Source organism: Panthera tigris, chromosome D1, assembly GCF_018350195.1.
Source record: "Panthera tigris isolate Pti1 chromosome D1, P.tigris_Pti1_mat1.1, whole genome shotgun sequence".
NCBI lineage: Eukaryota > Metazoa > Chordata > Mammalia > Carnivora > Felidae > Panthera > Panthera tigris.
Genome location: NC_056669.1, coordinates 65,708,211 through 65,728,778, shown reverse-complemented (window position 1 = coordinate 65,728,778; position 20,568 = coordinate 65,708,211). Strand labels below are relative to the sequence as shown.

Sequence of the window (20,568 nt, the reverse complement as noted above, 5' to 3'; positions counted from 1 at the left end):
CAAACTCACCTCAAAATAACTTACTATTTTGTAAAATTGCAAACTCACTTCAGAATACCTTGGAACCAAACCAGGATTGGCTTCAGGGATTGATACACTGTCAGATCATACTGTCCTCCTTTCTCAGTTCTATTTCCATGTTGATTCACTCTCTTCTCCTATAGATAGGCCTTTTCTAAGCAGTGGAAAGCTTGACCAACATAGCAATTGGAGCATCTGCAAGGTTCCAGGGAAAACTGCATTTGGCCCAGCCCAGATCATATAAATGCCCCTGTATTCAAGGGAGAGGTCTTCATTACCAGAAATGTACAGGGATGATCACTGGATGAATCTTTGCCAGGTAGGTGACTTTTCAATTTGTGTTGACTGCCTATTATCAGATATTTTTAGGTTTATTTTTTTCTGATTATAAAATAAAGGCTCAGTGTTTAAAATCCGTAAAGTTCTGGGGCACCTGGGTGGCTCAGATGGTTAAGCTTCCGATTTCAGTTCAGATCATGATCTCGCAGTTTGTGAGTTCAAGCCCCGCGTCAGGTTCTGTCCTGACATCTCTGAGCCAGGAGCCTGCTTCTGATTCTGTGTTTCTCTCTCTCTCTCTGCCTCTCCACCACTCACACTCTGTCTCTCTCTCTCTCTCTCTCTCTCAAAAATAAATATTAAAAAAAATTTTTTAATACAAAAGTTCAGAAAGGAAAAAGGGGTGGGAAATATCCCATAATTCCACCACTTAAATGACAGCCAATGTTAGCCTTCTGTTCTTTGGTTTAATGCTTTAAAAAATATCGCTTATATATAATTTTGCTTCCTGATTTTTCACTTTAACATGCATTTCCCCAAATCATAAAAATTCCTTGAAACATTGCTTTAAAGAGCCATATCCTATACTCTGAAAACTTTTTAACCACCTCATTCAGAAGGAAAGAAGGCAGCGGAGTGAGTCAGCATTCCTCCCATACATGAGCTCTGTCCTCAGGCACTTCAGTTCATAGGATTCAGTTCTTTCAGAAAAGGAGCCATCATACTGGAATTCCCCTCCCCCATTTCCTGCATTCCTCTAAACACTTTCAAACTTGTCTCATCCACATCCATCTGCTCTAGGCTTAAAGGATTTCCTATGAACTTGGTTAGTGGTTCAAACACTTTATTTACTTTCTTTTTCTTTAATGTTTATTTTGAGAAAGAGAGTGTGCGTGTGCGAGAGTGGGGGAGGGACAGAGATAGAGAATCCCATGCAGGCTCTGAGCTGTCAGCACACGGCCTGACACAAGGCTCCATCTCAGGAACTGTGAGATTATGACATGAGCTGAAATCAAGTCAGACGCTTAACCAACTGAGCCACCAGGTGCCCCTAGACAAACACTTTTTTATTTTTTTTAATGTTTATTTATTTTTGAGAGAGAGAGAGAGGGAGACAGAATCCAAAGAAGGCTCTGCACTGTCAGCACAGAGCTCGACCCAGAGCTCAAATTCACAGATCATGAGATTGTGACCTGAGACAGTCAGATGCTTAACTGACTGGGCCACCTAGGCGCCCCTTAATTTTTTTCTTTATGATGCTTTATATTTTTTTAATGTTTATGATGCTTTATATTTTTTTAATGTTTATTTATTTTGAGGGAAAGAGTGTGAGCAGGGGAGGGCAGAGAGAGGGAGAGAGAATCTCAAGCAGGCTCTGAGCTGTTAGCACAGAGCCCAATGTGGGGCTTGATCCCACGAACCATGAAATCATGACCTGAGCTGAAATCAAGAGTCAGAGGCTCAACCAACTGAGCCACCCAGGTGCCCCCCAAGGCAAACACTTTAAATTTGAATCCTGAAACTTTGTAGCAATATCATGTGGGAAATTCCTTTTACCTATCTAAATCTCATATGCAAAATGGGGATTTTGTCATAGTTTTTATGAGGATTAAATTATATGTTTGTAAAACACTTAGCACATAATAGATGATCAACAAGTGGTAGTGAAAACAGCAAAACCCAGTTCTCCTCTAACTATAGTCCTCTCCTCCCTTGCCCTTCTCTCTCAAGCCATGTTCCTTGAAAATGATTTATACTTGTTGTCTCTATTTGCTCATCTCCCATTTATATCCCAATTCACTGTAATCTGGCTTTTGTTTACCCCTCTAGTGAAACTGCTCACAAAAGATCTCCACTCTAGATGCCTTCAGGGAGCTTTGAGTCACTTCTTCATCTTTTCTGTATATAGTCACACTTAATTTCTCCTTCAAACTTCTCTTTTAGTTTCCATGACACCAGACTTCCCAATTTTCCCAATATTCAGACTGCCCCTTCTTTTCTCTTTGTTGCCTGCATTCTTTCTTTTAAATAGTATTTATCAACTTCCACATGTCTTGAAAAAAGCAGGCTTCTTTGCTATAACATCTGAGTCAGAATTCCGTCTTTTCTACTTACCAAACTGAGTTCCTAAGTTATTTAACTTACCTCAGCCTCTTCATCTGCAAAAAGGTGACCCCTCTCTGGATAATCATCCTAATGGAGGCATTGTACACTGAATTTCCCATTGGCACAATGGATTGGTAGGCATAAATTGGAATTCCAGACCTGGAAACCCGTTTCATAAGAATGTCAAAACTCAAAACAAATATAATGCTCTTCAAAATATTTATTAACCATATAAAACTAAACAATATGAACTATGATATAAATGTTCCTTGAGGTATTTTTCTTCATAGGCTGGACTGGCCGAGGATTCTTAGACTCTTAGTTTAATGAAGTTTGGACAGAACATGTCATCTTTTCCTGGTAAATCTTCCTAGAGCATACATAGATATTTTTCCTTACTCCACAGACCTTTGAACTGCATTGAAAATTAGGGTCATCTGCCACAAAGAAAAAAAAAGTTCAATGATGTTCAGATGAATGCTTCTCAAAGTTTTTAAAAGCTTAATGTTGGGAAAGGGTAAGTTTCAATGATGTCTTACTCCTCCAGTTTTACAAAAATCTACCTTGCTGAGCTTCTGAGAGATTTCTAACAATACAACCAGGTTTGCAGGAGAAACTTCTAGATCCACTCACTCTGCAATGTCAAATCAGTTCATTGATGCTTTTTACGGTTCTACAAATGCCTTCAAAATACTGAATGAGGCAGGTTCCTCCAAATTCCTAGTTTCAGGCTTCACTTAGGATTTTCACAATATCCAAAACACTTTCAAAATTCTTTTTTGATCTATCCTCCTTGTCGACCGCTTTCATTGGCCTTTAAAAATTTCACAAATAAATATACCTTAAGGATGCAATGACTTATTTGATCTGTTGGCTAAAGTCAGGGAGATGCTTTGTGGAGATGAACTGGGAAGGAAAACTACTCTAATGTCAGGATGCTGCTTCTGCTTTAAGAATTAGAAGACAGCTTAAAGCATTAAGCTGTTAGCAATATTTTAAATGCCATTATTTCTTGACCTCTGGAACAGAGTGAAAATGAAAACCAAAGCTTCAGAATTGGCCCTTCAAGACATTAGCTCACTAATTAAAGGGGACTGCCTTGGATTCGTGACAAGTTAACGTAAGGCAACAATTCCATTTGCACTCAACTGCAATGTAGGATTCCTCCTACCCAACTGCATAGTCAATATTTAAAATGCTTCTTCCTTACTAAAGTAAGCTTTCCAAAACAGTTTTATCTGTTACATATGTCTCAAAAAATAACAGGCATTTAACTTTGCATTCCAGTTTTTTCTGGAAAATTCTTCAATGCTTCAATAGTAGCAGTTGTAGCTTCCTCCTGGTGTTATGCTAACAAGTTCTCATTCTGTTATAAAAACAAACAAAACCTGTTCAGTGTGCAGTGTTCCCAGCTAATGAAAACCCTATTCCCATGTGTCCATCCACATGTCCATCCCATGTGTCCTAGTTCAGGCCCTCTTTACTCTTACCCTGAGTCAGAACAATAGCTGTGAAACCAGTCTACATGTAATCCCCTGCATCTACTCACTGCTCTACCACCAGCATCTTCCCAAACTATGTAATTGTCCTTTGAGCTACCACTCTAACTGTAGAATCCCTCCAACATAGCACTTACTACATTTTGTCATTTTATGTTTACCTGGGTCTCCCCTATTTTATCCTGAGTACCAAGGGGCAAAGACTATTTTTTACTGGTCTTTGGGCTACTAATTAGCACATAGAAGGCACTCAATGTAAGTATCCTGTGGTGAATGAATATAAGCCCAACTCTCCTCAGCTTTCAAATGGTTTAAGAATTCCTTCTTAGAAAACCAATTTTTTCCTACTTAATCTAATATTTTTAAACAATATGTGAAAATTTTACTGCAAATATCAACTTGATGAAAAACACCTGATTTTTTTTCTTTGAAGCTAGTGCACTTGAAAAATGCACCTTGACTTTGAGTGATCCCAATATACACCAATTATACTTTTTATAGCTTTGTCATCAGTGACTACTGAAATGTGTTACCTACTCCAGTCTTTGCAGCTTTTTAGGCTGTCACCCACACTGATCAGCTTTCTTCTCTACTGTTCCTGCCTACACTAATTCCTTTCACACCTCTAAAATGTGCATTTTAGCATGCCATAGGCTTAAAAGCTGAATAAAGTTATTAGAAATGTTTATAGTGGGAGAAATAGACCCTAATCAAACAAATCGTTTACCCATGATCAGAAAGCACAAGGATCTTGTAACATCTTTTTTTGTGTGTGTGTGACCTTACTCTGGTTCTAATCTACATCAGAAAAAGATGTCACGTAGAATTAGCACTGTTTATCACTTGAATCTGCACTCTTAATTCTTAAAAAATCCAGCCTAGTTCAACTGAGTTACAACCTCATTTTAAAGCTCTCTTCTGTGACTCAGCTCAAATTAGAAAATTATGAGTCATTACATCCACTTAATAATCTAAAGCTATTTTAACCTACATTATATTACATTTCTAGCAGATCAAATGTATAATATACAATGTGATGAACAAATATTAAATATGACAAATGAAAAACATTTATGATTGATGGACAAATTTTTCTTCAATCACAAAATGTAACTGATGTAGACTAAAGCTCATCATTAAACAATAAATGTTTCATATTCTATCAAAAATGTGTCCTCTGCTTTTAGTACTTTATATACATTATACTCTAAATGTTAAAATGTGATAGTAGACATAAAATAGTAGAAAACAGGCATCACAAGATTTAGACAATTATGGTAAGCTCAGAGTGACTTTTAATATGCCAATCAATGTTAGTAAAACACAAGTCAAGCAGACATGTGCAAACATGTTTCAAACCAAAATTAATAGGCAAACATACGACAGACAAATTCTATATTGTTTTTGCTTCTGCAATGTCTGGTTAGCCAGTATTATTAGTCAAATGGCTAATCATTGATAAAATATATTTTGTGAAAAGCTTGGAATAGTCAGAAGTCATTCTGGCATTACAAACAGCTATGTACACTATCGCCAAGATTAGTTTATATACACAAATATTGAAGAGAAACCGGGGAAAACATTTAAAAACAGACTAACAATACAATCAAGTACAAAACTTGGGTGGAGGGAGAGAACATTTTTAAAAAGGGTCAGGGAAGGGCATTATCAGGAAAAATTACAAAACCAGTAATAATTATACTACATTAATACAGCAATCCAAAAGGGAAAAAAAAGGTGCATTACTCCAATGCACTAGCTTCAAAGTTCAAAGGAAAAAAAGGCAAATAGCTGCTTGTCATCAAGAGCAGCTACATATTTCACATAATTGTTTTCCAAAAAAGCCTATTAACAACAATGATTGTTTAATGCTACAATTTTACAGCAAGGACAAAACTAAAATAGCAGCAAATTCACAAGGCAATACTTCCACAGAATTATCATTCCATGGTTCATGCAGTGCCTACAAAGTGCTCCCAGTTGGATATACAAGTATAATTCACAATTAAAAAAAAAAAAAGAAATAGAAGATTGACACACAGGTACACTGAAGGCTGAGTAGTACTGAGTCTCTTAGCATTTCCCTTTTCAAAGGGAGAATATGTTTGTAATAAAGCCCTTGAGTCCTTTTTACAGGTCACTACAGGGAAAGTCACCTTTTATTACAATGCAACAGCAAACCATAAGCAGCACACCACCACAGTGGTTAACCCTGGAAAGGCTGGTGTAACATCCAACAGTGACTGACATCCTACAGAAGACAGACTAGTAAGACTAGACGAAAGCCTGATATAGCAATGGTCAAAATACAGCTTTCAACTGTAATTCACAAGTAAAAGTCCTAAAGGTATTTCAGTAAAACTACTGACACCGATTGAGAAAGTAATTTGCAAACTGGATTCTAGCAGTGATTTCAACCTAGCTTCCTCTTGTCACAGTTTTTTGGGGGAGGTGGGAAATGAGTAGTTCAGTATATGGTAAGGCTGACAGAGCGGTTCATTTTCTTTCCAATAAGTCGAGATGTTCTATTACTCTGGGTGGTGGACCTAGTGGTCATCCGATCAGTGAAGAGTGCTCTTTCCTCAGCTGCAGCTTTTGCCATCTGGGCTTTCTTGAGTTCTCTAAGAACATAAAAATAGGAAACAAGACTTTTCACCTATTGTTTTAATCCCAGGAAGGGATCATAGGAGGCCAAACATATAACTATATTGTCAGTTGGGAGATCTTAGCATGTCATCATTATTCTAAAGATATAACTGAGGAAAAAACTACAATATTAACTTTGCTTTTGCTCAAACAACTTAAATTTATGATTTTATTTTGTGCTCTCAAAATTAAAATATCATATACACTTGAACACAAGTAATAAAGATGCTAATAAAGAGGACACTAAATCTTACATAATTTCAAACAACACTACTAATTTATATTGTGAAACTATCTCTATATAATAGAGATAAAAGGAAAATTCTACTTCCTATTTGTATGAACTATGATGGCTATCAAACTAGTGGCAAATAAACCTTTTAATATTTCAAGACAGTTTTATTAGATTAAAATCAGCAATAAAGCAAATGAATTAGAATTAACATTCCAATCATTTTAGTGAAAATATCAAAGGTCATTCAGATCAAATATGAGACTCATTTACTAACCTAATTGACATGAATTTAATCCTTTCATAAAAATAAACAAAAAATGAAGGAAAATGTTAATTTATAGTGAGCGTTTAGGGGGGAAAAAACCTGTACAGGCTCACTTAGCTTTTGCCAAAGGGATTGGGGATTATTACCACTTGCAAATACTTGCTAGTCTTAAAATTTTTTTTAAGTCTAGGGGTGCCTGGGTGGCTCAGTTAAGCATCTGACTTCAGCTCAGGTCATGATCTCACAGTTCGTGAGTTTGAGCCCCATGTCGGGCTCAGAGCCTGGAGCCTGCTTTGGATTCGGTCTCCCTCTCTCTCTGCCTCTCCCCCACTCACACTCTGTCTCTCTCTCTCAAAAAATAAAATAAAATAAAATAATCAAAATTTAAAACATTTCTTAAGTCCATAATTTCAAAGTTGAGGAACAATACAAATTAATAGATCACAAACACTAATTTAAGGCAGAAATCCCCAAATTTTAACTGTATAGCATACCAGACCACCAGAGCCTTCACTGACAAAAAGCCTAAGTCATCTCATTAAAATTTGAAAATGAAAGTTAAAACATTCCAAAAACCCTCACTTACTTCTGCAAAAGTGAATTTTTGAATTTTTCAGCATTCAATTCTATTCGTAATTGTTCTGCACTTTTTCTAGAAGCAGATAGCAATACTGAATGTTTTACCAGTGCCATTGCTGAAGGTCTTTTCTCTGGGTCTGGATGAATCATAACCTTAAAAAGATAAGTAAAATTAAGGTAAAGACAGGCAATTTAATAAAACATTAAACCATTTCAATAAAAAGTACTTTATATACAAAAAAAAAAGCTCACTTTTAGCAACTCTGTAAACTCTTGGGAAAGCACTTGTGGAATCCGAGGTAATCTACCCTGTCTGATTTCATGCCATTGATCTCCATTTCTAGGAAGAGGTTCAGCACCAGCAGCACACACCACTGTGAGGGCAAGGGCAAAAATATCCGCTTTTGGTAGATGGGTATAGTTCTGTAAAATTAAAAAAAAAATTTTTTTTAAGGGAATATAAAAACACCCAAAATAAGGTAAAATTACAGTGATGGCTTAAGTGAGAAATAGAACTAAATTGAAATATCCAATGCCACATTTAACTTTTAAGACCTATTCAGAGAAAAAACTAAATTTGAGGAGTTTTTTTTAAATTACAAAGTAATACATACTTTGGGAGGGGAGTGGTAAATACATTTCTAAAAGTAAATGCCTTCTCTTTTTCAGTGGTTTGATTCAACTCTTAGAAACTCCTATCCTTCTGGGGGCATTCATATGAAAACACAAAACACGTATATATGGACAGGTTACAAATATACATACACGTATAAAAAGAACAATGGGATCATACAATTTATTTGTTCTACATGTTCCACTTGCATTCAAAACTCTTACCACGAAATATTTTGTCACTTTTTTTTTTTTTTGGTCACACTCTTTTTGAAACAGTACTATTAACTATATGTCATTACTTATTTTTGTTCCCTTACTGCTAAACACTTACATTGTTCTCAAATGGGAATTCTGGATCAAAGGGTACAGGATTTTAAAACATTGATAGACACAAACTCTTTGATCTCCAAAAAGGTTTTGGCATTTTATAGTTCCAATAGTAATGTATGAGAAATTGTCTTCTACCACAACTCCACCATTGTTGAATATTGTAAATCTCTGCCTCTACTGAATTTTGCTAAATTAAATACCCCAGCTAATGGTTTAGGCTTTTTTTTTTTTTTTTTGACCATTTTACCTATTATTAGCTTAAAAATTTAATGTCTGCATTGTTATAAAGCAAACAGGATTATTAAAGAAAAAAAACTACCTCCTGCAAAACTTCATTAGCAAGAAAACGGCTATCACCCTCTTCAACTTGTGGACTAGAGATCCTTGTTACATGACCAAGATCACCTATAAGTATTAAAAAAAATAGAGTCAAGAGTTAAACAACCTCTTACTTTATTTTAAGGTAATAATCTGGTCATCTTTTTTTCTTACCTATTTTAAACATTACTTTGTTTGATGCCCAGTCATCTTCATCTCCTTCTTCAGAGGCAGCATTTGGGATTGAGGTTCGAGATATGAAAATATTGCCTGTCAAACAATTAATTATGTAAGCTGCACTAACAATTAATACTATAACCAAAGCTCAAAAAACAAGGCCGTGCAACAGAATCATCACAAAAGCTTTCAAATACAGATTCTCATATGTTCTACCCCAAAAGCCAATGAGAGTAAGAATCTCAGGGGATAGGAACTGGGGTTATATTTTCTAGGAACATATTTTCTTGCCTAGTACTGATCTTTGAACACTTGGAAACTACTGCATTAGACCCTTGTCATCTACACATTGATCTTCGGCTTTAACTACTTAGAAACAATACAAAAAGTAATAATGTAGTAATTTGTGATGCTACAAAATTATAAATTTTAACCTAATGCTACAGGCTGGTGCAAAACATACAAATAATAGAACTTGAGTTTGGCTAACCATACAGCATCTACATCCCAATGTAGCTCTGTGGTTCATTTCTGCTGTACACATACTTTTTTTCTTTAAATTCTAGTAAGTTTATGATTGACGTAAGTTTCAGTGACAGTTTTCACTTTAACAGTTCTACCAATGTAATACTGAGTTCATAAATGTTATATTTACTGAAGTCATCTTTCCAACTTCACTTTATTTATAGGACAACTTACTTTACGATGGTATTTGTGAATTTGAAATTTTAAAATTCACATGCCTTAATATTTTCAACTTTTGGTACTTATAAGGGTCCACTGTGTTCGTCTGACACTTAATACAAGGTGTGAGTGATTTAAATCTTACTAATTCATATTTACTGCCTTCAGTCCAAATATTATATTTTCCCTTTTGAAAATAAAAATCTGAGTTGTTTACACATAGGTAAGAAATTCTTCATGTAACTTACAGAATTAAAGTAGGTTGTGTAAAATGATTTAATTTCTCATAAATCACACATTTCCACAGACAAAAAAACAAAAACCAAAAACTTCATTAAAGTCAACTTAAAAACACCTAGCTATGGGGTGCCTGGGTGGCTCAGTCGGTGAAGCATCAGACTTTAGCTCAGGTCATGGGCTCATGAGTTCTGTGCTGACAGCTTGGAGCCTTCCTTGGATTCTGTGTCTCCCTCTCTCTCTGCCTCTCTCCCACTTGTGCTCTGTCTCTCAAAAATAAATAAACACTGGGGGTGCCCAGGTGGCTCAGTCGGCTAAGTGTCCGACTTTGGCTCAGGACACGATCTCACAGTCTGTGAGTTCAAGCCCTGCATTGGGCTCTGTGCTAACAGCTCAGAGCCTAGAGCCTGCTTTGGATTCTGTGTCTCCCTCTCTCTCTGCCCCTCCCCTGCTCTGTCTCTCTCTCTCAAAAATAAAAACATTAAAAAAACTTTAAATAAACAAACATTAAAAAAAAAACCACACACACACACACACACACACACACACACACACACACACACACACCCCTAGCCTAAAATTCATACTTGAATTCATCAACCTTTTAGCTTTAACTTCCACTTTGTAGGAAATACAGAGGAAAGAGGAATAAGCTAAATGATGCAAGGGAGGGGCACCTGGGTGGCTCAGTCGGTTAAGCGTCTGGCTTTTGGTTTTGGCTCAGGTCATGATCTCATGGTTTTGGGAGTTCAAACCCTGCACTGGCTCTGTGCTGACAGTGTGGAGTCTTCGTGGGATATTCTCTCTCTCTCTCTGCCCCTCCTCCGCTCATGCTGTCGCTCTCTCTCAAAAATAAATAAGCTTTAAAAAATTATAAAAAATTACGGCGCCTGGGTGGCTCAGCTGGTTGGGCATCTGACTTCAGCGCAGGTCATGATTTCAGTTTGTGGGTTCGAGCCCTGCATCTGGCTCTGTGCTGACAGGTCAGAGCCTGGAGTCGGCTTCTGATTCTGTGTCTCCCTCTCTCTCTGCCTTCCCTCATCCACATGCTCTCTCTCTCTCAAAAATAAACATAAAAAAAAAAAAAAAAGGATAGAAGCAGATGCAAAACATAGTCCTGAAATGGATACTAGTATGGACAAATCAGCCATCAAGAACCTGGGACACCTGGGGAAAATTTAAGCATGATCTGGGTATTAAAGGAGATGAAAATTTACTGAAACAAAAAGGTAGAGGTGACAGATGACAAGTTTTAAAACAGTATGTACATTATGAGGTTATTTTAACAAAATGAGAGGGATTTGCACTAAAATGCCATTGTAGCATGCACTTGCATCTTTTTAATATAAGATAATCATACTGCATGTGCCATTTGTTTTCTGCATAATACAGTAACACTTTCGTGGTATATAGGCTAGAAATACCACGTTTGTATAGGACTTAAGTTTCCAAAAACATGTTCACATATCTCATTTGATTCTAACAACCCCATTACCAGTACCAGCATTACTTTAGGATTATGGTTCATAGCCTAGCAGAAGAGAAGGTCTTTAATTTTTTTTTTTTTAATGTTTATTTATTTTTGACAGAGAGAGACAGAGCATGAGCAGGAGAGGGGCAGAGAGAGAGGAAGACACAGAATCCGAAACAGGCTCCAGGCTCTGAGCTGTCAGCACAGAGGCCAACACAGGGCGTGAACTCACAGACCGCGAGATCATGACCTGAGCCGAAGTCGGACGCTCAACCGACTGAGCCACCCAGGCACCCTAGAAGAGCAGGGCTTTAAACAACAGATTCTCAGTCTCCCCATCAGAGTACTACGTAGTTCATGACTATACAGTTCCCATAAGACGTGGCAAATTTTTCCAACTTTTAATAAAAATTAGTTTATTGTCTCAAATATTTTGGGAAAACAAGGGAAAAGGTGTCTGGAAATCATAAAACAATACTTACATGTGGCTCAAAGTTCTTTTAAAACTAACAATGAAAAAACACAGTAAGATGTATGTATATATACACATACATACATATAAAGTTTATTTATTTTGAGCGAGAGAGAGAGAGCGCGAGCTGGGAAAGACACAGAGGGGGAGAGAATCCCAAGCAAGCTCTGTGATGACAGCGCAGAGTCTGACTGTGGGGCTCAAACTGACAAACCATGAGATCATGACCTGAGCCAGAATCAAGAGTCAGATACTTAACCAACTGAGCCACTCAGGTGCCCCATGGACGTGTATGTTTTCATGTTGTTTTAATGAAATCATTTATTCTCTATAACACTAAAGAACACAGGTCAGAGAATTTGTAATACTTACTAGGCTTTATATCCATGTGAACCAAAGACATTGAATGAATATACCTCAAGCCCCGGCCAACTTGCAAAAGGAGATCCTTCAACTCTGCTTCTGTAAAGTAACTCATGCTTCTATAGTTTTCACTTATGGCATCAGCTAAACTTCCACCTAACGAACATGGAAAAAATTAGCAATTTCTTCTTTCTGAAATATTTTTCTCCATCTTTACTGAATGTTCACAAACTCAACAAAGAAAGTGACATTTTATAGGACCTATTCCCTCCTCCTTGTTTGTGATATCAAAATCTTACTCTTTCAATAGGTAATATACTCACATAGGTATAAAATATAAAGTCTCTGTGTCATCCAGATACCCCAGCATCATACCTGGTTCTTTTTCCCAGAATAAACCAATGTTATTTGTTTCTTATATATCTTTTTCAATTCCTTTTTATACAAATGGTAACATTTTCATGATCTTGAAGATCATTCTTTACTAATACACAAAGACTACCTTGTTCTCTCCTAAGTCTCTATAGAATTCCACTGTATAAGTGAATGGTAAGGAACTAACCAATCTCCTGAGGAACATTTTAAAATAATTTCCTTTGCTACTATATACTACAGTCTAAGAAATAACTTTGTACATTGGTCATACAACATACATTTAATTTATCTCATAGAAAAAAAAACTACTGGCTTTTAGAGTATGTATAATCATAAAACAATACTAGTATGTGGCTCAAGTGTGTGTGTGTGTGTGTGTGTGTGTGTGTGTGTGTGTGTGTGTGATACTAATCTTATATACAGGATAAATTTTTATAGCTAAGAGGGTTTTGGAAGACAAATCTGGGGCAGTTTTACTTACACACACACAATCCCCCATAGAGAAGTCTGTACTAATGTATACTCCCATCATTAATATATGAGAATACTTGTTTTCCCACACCCTTGACAGTAGTCTATAAATTTTATAGGTAAAAACCAGTGTCTTAATATAGTTTTAACTTGCTTTTATAGAATCAAACCAACCAGCTAATTTGTTTATACTTTTAAAAAACTTTGTAAGTTTATACAAGTTTTATTAAAAACATTGTAAGTTTATAACTTATCTTAAAGGAAAAGAGGAGTTATACAAAGCAAAACAAAACAAAAACCAAAAACAAACCACATCTGTTTAAAGCTTAGTTAGGAATAATAAAATCAGAGCCAGGGTAATAAAATCAGGGAGGTATACTGATACATGTTGTTAGTCAGGAAAGGCTAAATATAGCAAAATGTCCAATGTGTTTTAAAAATAAAAATAAATCACACACCTCGATATTTTAGGCTTAAGTATATTCTCCATACTTGTACAAATTTTGAACTTCAGGAAAAAGAGGGCTTAGAAGAGAGGTCAATAAGCTTGTCAGACAAGTGGGCTTGAAGTCCTAGACCAAGTTTAATAAGATAGAATACAGTTGCTTTTTAGTGGGTCCAGCACCTATAGCTAGGCCAGTTCCTTCTATCTCATTGCTGAAAGAAAGAGAGAGGTGAGAGAAGAGCAAGACACTCAACTGATATTTCAGGTTCTCTTCCCCTATCCATCAATATTTTTCCACACTTGTTTACCATGGGTAAAAATTTCAGTCTCTCACCAAACCAAGACAAAAGACTTAAAATGCAAATGAGTGTTTGAGATAATAAAGAAACTTAGTCATGGTAAAGGATATCAATTAATCACCATGTACAAATGAAATAACAGAATCATTTCCCTGTGAAACTATGGAAAAGGATTTGAAGATCAGGTCTATTGTTAGGACATTCAAAGTTTTATGTGGAGAGAAGAATGGTGGCAAAAGGACACAAAAAAAGAGTTCACAAATGTATCTAGATCGCCTTATTTGCTTTCATTTACATAGAATGAACTATACTGAGGCAATCCTGTTTCACACAGGTCTATTTATTTTTTAAAGATCTGTATATTCTTTGTTTTATACTGTTCCAAAATAATAAACTGCTTCAGAAGATTATTTTATAATTTAACTTTATACCAGGACAAGGTTTTGTTTTTGTTAGGACAAAGTCTTCATAATGAGAGGTTAGCAAGACAACTCACCTCTCCCTATCCCCCCAGGACCAAGAGTTTTCTCAAAATTATTTGAATTACACCACCACATATTTATTTGGTAGATTGTTACAAATTTGTGATCCCGGACTGCTACGGAAATCCTTGTTAAGAGGACCAGCCACATCAAAGTGAGAGAGAGAAAGAAACTAGAAGATGGCATCTAGCAAACACGGAGTAGAGAAGACATGGTCAGACGGTCCTATATTAAGTACAGTAACTGAAAAATGAAGGTTAAAAACGGGAAGAGTCCACAAGGCCATGAGAGACAGCTACACACATATTTTGATATGAATAGAAACATTTCAAGAGATGTGTGAAACAAATTAGCAGCAATGCTGTATACTGAGCACTTAATTCTTTCAAGTGTAGAGAATAAAATGACAGTTCAGTAAGAAATTAGGCATGAGAAAAGGCTCTTTTACCTCTGTTTTGTTCAATGTTTTTAAATACTGAAAATCTGAATCCACTACCTACACCACTTATTTATTCACAAGCTATGAGATGGCTGGTCTTATTTAAGGAAAAAATAATGAAAGTCAACAAAAATAAGTAACACAAACATAAATCATTGTTAATCACCTCTCAACTATTCACTAAATTCTAAATTCTCTACTATTCAAATACACAGAAATGGAAATCCAGTGTATATAATGATTTACCTATTTAATAACAGGTATTTACAAGAACCAGAATTGAGACCAGGGTTTTGACTAAGGTTTAATGAAAAAAGGGGGGAACCAAGTTGGTCCTTAAAAGACTTGCTGAAATCGAAAGCTCTCCAGAAGTCCAAAACTGAACTTCTATAGATGCTTGTTTTGTTGGTTTGGAGGGGAAATGAGGGAGAGAGGCAAAGCTAGAGAACTAAAAGAGTGTAACATAATAAAAAAAGTCTGAGTGGATTCTAGTGGTACACTAGGCTGGATAAACGGGAATGGGGGCAAGATTATAGAATACTTTGGACAAATGGCTGAAGTTAGAACAATGGAGAGTCACTGTCACTGGTTTAAACCAGTATCAGTTTTAATAGCACATAAAATGAAATGGAAAAGGAAGACTAGATGCATTGAACCTGCATTATTAACTACTATATCCCACATACACTATGCTACATGCTATGGATGCTAAAATACATATGGCAAGTCCACTGTCCTCTCCAAATCAGTGTGACTAACAGCACACAATATGCACAATTCTACTACTGAGGTAAAAGGGACGTTTACAATTTTTACTTAACATCAAGGTAGGCAATGAACTTGAAATTCATGTTAGGCTCCTTGATCTTTGTATTTTAAGAAATAAAAGGGGGGAGCGCCTGGGTGGCTCAGTTGGGTGGGTGGCCGACTTCAGCTCAGGTCATGATCTCACGGTTTGTGGGTTCAAGCCCCGCATCGGGCTCTGTACTGACAGCTCAGAGCCTAGAGCCTGCTTCGGATTCTCTCTCTCTCTCTCTCTCTCTCTCTCTCTCTCTCTCTGTCTCTCCCCTGCTTGCACTCTCTCTCTCTCTCTCAAAAATAAACGTTAAAAAAATTTTTAAATAAAATTTAATTTAAAAAAATTTATAAAAAAAGAAATAAAAGAAACACAGAATTAAAGTAGGATTTCAGATAAAAATAAGTATTTCCTCGGTGTTCATTTTTCTGAGCTCACAAGTTTCAAACAGAACAATGTATTACTCACCATTACAATACTCATTCTGTATAAGCATATGATCATCTTCTGCCCATGCAGAGAAATATCGAACTACATGAGAATGTTGTCCAAGCACTGCGTGGGCATATACTTCCCTCAAAGCGTTCTGCCTAGGAGAAATTTGAGATTGATAGAATGGTACATCATTTTTATTCAAGCCTAAACTGAATTAATTTATCTGAAACTTCATAAAAGAAACTTGACTTGTTATCTATCATTATGCTGAAAAAATAACTTCCTTGAGAGGGAGGGTGTTAAGACTCTGTACCAGATTTTTCTAAAGGCTTCCATTAAAGAAAAATGCTAGTTACAAAGAAGGAACCTTGCTGGCCCTAGGACTCGGGAAAAACAAAACTCCATTTTACTGTGAATTCATGGATGCTCCCAGAAAAAAGAAATTTAAGTTAGCCTTCAAAATCAGACTACTCATATTATTTTACCAAGTTCAGTAAGAATTAATGGCACAAAATGAAAAGGATCTGATTAAATTATTATGGCTTCTCAAAAGTGAGAGAATTAATTTCACTACTTGGTTATGTAAAATCTTAACATTTGCAACACCATAGGGAATAAGAGTAAAAGACAAAAATTTTAATACGTACTCATCGACGGAGCCAGCCAATGGCTTTTTTGATCGCTTAATGGCATAAACGCATCCATCCAGCCTCTTCACACACTTAAACACAGAACCAAATTCTCCAGAGCCAATTTTCTCTAGCTCATGAAATTCTGTTGTATACCGTGACTTCATATTGCTTTCAGTAATTGTGATTCTCTGCAATAAGGGGTATATTCACAAAGACACGAAAATGATTTTTTGCTATAATAGCCCTATGTGTGAAATTTAAAAATCATTACGTTTTATGTTTGAATGCGTATTTAACATGTATATATGGTTACTTGTTAAGTAAGAAGTCGAAAATGAAATTTCAGAAACAATAAAAAAATAAAAAGCTATTTACTTTAGCAGGTCTTGTTTCATCTTCAAACTCATAATCACTGGCTTCCATATCTTCACCACAAGAACTGGAAAACATTATGTATGTTTCTATCAGATCTGACAGACACATCAACTAGAGATCCAAAACTTTATCTGATAGATGTACAGTGAAAATGCATTTTAATGAATAAAAACAGACAAGAAAGCACTTAATTTTGTAATCATAAGATATACCTCAGCTGATTAAAATGCTGTCCCTACTGAAAAAAAATGCAGATTAACTACAAGCCAATACCACTGCACATATCAAAATTTAAGTCTTTCTAAATAATAAATAACTCTCTCTGCCTGCTTCATTTTGACACCAGATTTCCTACAAGCCATCTAGGCTTTTTATTCCTTCCTTTCTTACACCACTTCTTCTCCACAGCTGATTACTTCCCACCTGCCTCTCCTGGGAAGCAAGTGCTAGTAACAGAAAAATTTCAGAGTATAAATTTCCATGTCATTCAGATGAAATTAAATTTTGATAAGTACCACAAATCAACCTTGGATGGTTAGGGAACCAAACTAAATAACTTACTCATTCCAATGTGTTCGCTTTCTTCTACGACACTGTCCTGAGGAATGAAGTAACACAGAATCTGGGGTAAAAGGATTAATATTCACTTGAGGAGTCTGTCTCATGTCAAATTCCCTTTTTCCTGATTTTTCTGTATCCATGAACAAAGAACCACCTCGGAGTTTAACAGAGCTGGAATCAATTCCTCGAGCTTTGGAGAGCAAACTCTAGGGCAGGAAAAGTAAAATTTTAGTATCTAAATTCTATAGACCGCTTTCTCAACCCAACCTTCAACAAGCCTTTCTCATGGCTGATAGTGTAGGTCAAAGCAACACAATCCACCGCATCTCAAGCAAAATAAACAGTGCTTAACTTGAACAGTAAAAGGTGGATACCAATCACCTTTTCTGAAAAAGACAGCCACATAAAATAGGTCTCTAACACTAAAAAGAATAGAAATGCAGACTAAAATTAAGTTTATTCTAGAGTCTAAAAGTTAAACTCTTTCAATCCATCTAAAAATACAAAGCAGTCACGGAGCCCCATAAAAGCTCCCTCCCGCCCCCCCCCATCCAAATAGGGCTTTCAAAACCAACTTCCCTGGACTCCTCCCCACGCTTCCAAAGGGATCTTGTCTTGGGCATGTCCTTAATACACAAGAACACTCAAAAAACAAAAAACCAAAAAAACCCACACTTCTTCCCAAGGTCTATGATTAACCGCACTGAACCCGACTCACTTACAAGGTCCATTTTCTATATTACTCTTATAAACATGATACTTGTCTTCAGTTCAGGTAGGGTTCATTTCAAAATCTGTTACTTCTCAAGTTCCACAAGTGGCAATCTGCATACTCACTTGCCACTCAAAAACAGGTGCTGAACACCTCCTTCATTGTGATACGTTATCAGCAGTTTGAAAGCACAAGGGTCCAAACAACACCACCACTGCTGGCTTTAACAGTTGGGTTGTCCCCAATCATTAGTCAGGCTGACCACACATAGGCACTGCAAACCCAAGGGTGTAAACAAACGCTTACCCGATAAATATGCACGAATAGATTCTTAAAAGCTACCCTGAATTAAGGAATCTTTACGACTGGAAATGCTTGGAAGGCCAGCCTTTCCTCCCAAGTCGAAGCGCAGTCACCCTGCATACCTCCAACTTAACCCCTTAAGGCCACATGACACGAAACGGTAAGCGCATGAAAAAAATTTTTAACCGAACTCCTGCGTGTGCCGCCCAAATTACAGGGCACCTCACTGCGTTTAAAAGGCACCATATGGCTGCCGCCCTCGGGAGTGTCAGGTGGCCGCGCCAGCACCACTCCAACATCTTTCCAAACCACGTTATATCAGTGCCACACTCCGGGCTGACACGCTCGGCACGGCCCCGACTCGACCGGCGTGAAATCGTCAGCCACCTGGACGGCGCCGATCTTGAAAGATGAAGAAGTTCCAGAAGAGGCCCATTGTTCAGTTACATAATCTTAACGGACAACTTCTGGGCAGGGCCAAAAAGAGGGGCTGCCAACTTTTTGTTGCGGCTCAGGGGAGCGAGTGGGGGTGCGGCCGGGCGGTTATGTAACCGAATCCGGGGAGCGCCGCGCTCGGCTCCTGGCGCCGCGGCCTTTTTAAAAGGCTGGGCGGGCGCGGGCTCGGGGCGCCCGGGCCCCGCGTCCTCTCACCTTGGGCGTGTGCGGCGTGTCGAAGAGCCGCAGCTTGCGGAAGGTCTTGTGCGGCGGGGTGCCGGGGTGGTCCGGCGGCGGCGAGCAGGGGCCCTCGCTAGCCCGGCGCGCCCCGCAACCGCGCGGGGACGCGTCCCCCGAGCCGCCGCAGCGCACCGGCGAGAACGAGCTGCCCAGGAAGTAGGCGGCTGCCGGCGACTTGACCGGCGATGAGGAGCCGAAGCCCTCCTCCTCCCATGAGTCGCCCTCGGCCCCGCCGCCCGCCGCGTCCGCGCCCGGACAGGCGCCTCGCAGCAACATGTCCTCCTCCAGCTCCCCGGGGCTGCCGGGGGCCGGGCCGGGCGAGCGGCGGCGCTCGGGCCCGGGCTCTGTGGGGCTCCGCGCGGGCGGCAGTGGAGAGTCAGGCTCTTGAAAGGCCGAGTCCTCCCCCGTGCTGTGGCCGCTGCCCTCCTCCTCTTCCTCCTCCTCCTCCTCCTCACAGTCGCTACAGGGCGAGAAGATCAGCTTCTGCCGCAAAGTGCAAGAAGCCCCGGGACGGCGGGGCGGCGGCGGCTGCTGCCGGCTTAGGAAGCTCATCTCGCCCTGGGGTCGGGGCCGAGGACCGGAGAGCCGAAGCCCGCGGAGTCGAGGACTCGGGACGGCCTAGGGGGCGGGTCCGCCACGTGCGACTGGGCGCGCCTGGTCGCCGCGGTGGCGGACTTGCGCGGCGGCGGGCTGCGGCTCCGGAGCGCTCGGGACTGCGGGCGGCGGTGGCGGGGGTCGGCAGCGGCGGCGCGGACTGTCCAGCGGAGGCGGGGCGGCCCGAGCGCCGAGGCTGGTATCCCCGCAGGTCCAGCCGCAGGTTCGGGCTCCGCGGCTTCCCGCGACCGTTAACCACGTGAGTGCCCAGCCCACCAATCCCCGCCCAGCCCGGGGTTTGAAAAAAAAGGAGGGCGCGACGTAGCCCGCGGGGGAGGGATCAGCTACGCGATTTTGGCGCGAACCCGCTGGCTCCGCCCGCCCTCGGCGGCCCGGCCTGGGCGGGCGGGGCGCCACGGGCCTATGAGGGAGTCCGACCTCCGGGAACCCAGCCGGGCACCGCCCGGTCGGGGCCGGACGGGGCAGCCGAGGCGGCCCTCTGGGAGGAGCGAAGGGTGCTAGGCTCGACTAGGCCCAGCCGAACGCCACCCTGGAGGCGGCTTGCTCGTGGTACCTCAGCGCTCTCGGGTCTGAGGTGGGGGCCAGGGAACACTTCTGGGTTCCTCCGGGTCGGGGCGAGCAGGAAACCACCGTGGCTCTCCTGCCAGTCCCGTGTCCTT

At 39.4% G+C, this 20,568-nt stretch overlaps 1 protein-coding gene across 3 annotated transcripts; it reads right to left on the bottom strand.

Moving 5' to 3' along the window:
• Positions 1–2,415: 2,415 nt before the first annotated feature.
• Positions 2,416–20,294, bottom strand: WEE1 (WEE1 G2 checkpoint kinase). 3 transcript variants are annotated; one of them, XM_042958605.1, is made up of 12 exons: positions 19,271–20,294; positions 17,605–17,810; positions 17,044–17,107; positions 16,684–16,856; positions 16,070–16,191; positions 12,304–12,450; positions 9,065–9,160; positions 8,892–8,977; positions 7,880–8,050; positions 7,635–7,780; positions 6,435–6,523; positions 2,416–2,562 (listed from the first exon to the last, which is right to left on the bottom strand). In XM_042958605.1, the coding sequence occupies exons 1-12, from the start codon at positions 19,844–19,846 to the stop codon at positions 2,486–2,488; spliced, it is 1,953 nt and encodes a 650-aa protein (XP_042814539.1). In that variant the 5' UTR covers positions 19,847–20,294; the 3' UTR covers positions 2,416–2,485. The 3 variants fall into 3 exon arrangements, with proteins under 3 accessions (XP_042814539.1, XP_042814538.1, XP_042814540.1); XM_042958604.1 differs by lacking the exon at positions 2,416–2,562 and adding an exon at positions 2,609–2,840 and having other exon boundaries at positions 19,271–20,292; XM_042958606.1 differs by lacking the exon at positions 2,416–2,562 and having other exon boundaries at positions 5,181–6,523; positions 19,271–20,291.
• Between the last annotated feature and the right edge of the window lie 274 nt (positions 20,295–20,568).

Bases quoted from the DNA above. Each gene is read 5' to 3' on its own strand.
- WEE1 (XM_042958604.1), bottom strand. From the start codon at position 19,846: ATGAGCTTCCTAAGCCGGCAGCAGCCGCCGCCGCCCCGCCGTCCCGGG. The intron at 16,857-17,043 runs GTAAATAGCTTT...CCCTTATTGCAG, and splicing joins ATGAAACAAGACCTGCTAAA to AGAATCACAATTACTGAAAG. The intron at 16,192-16,683 runs GTACGTATTAAA...AATTTCTCCTAG, and splicing joins TTGGCTGGCTCCGTCGATGA to GCAGAACGCTTTGAGGGAAG.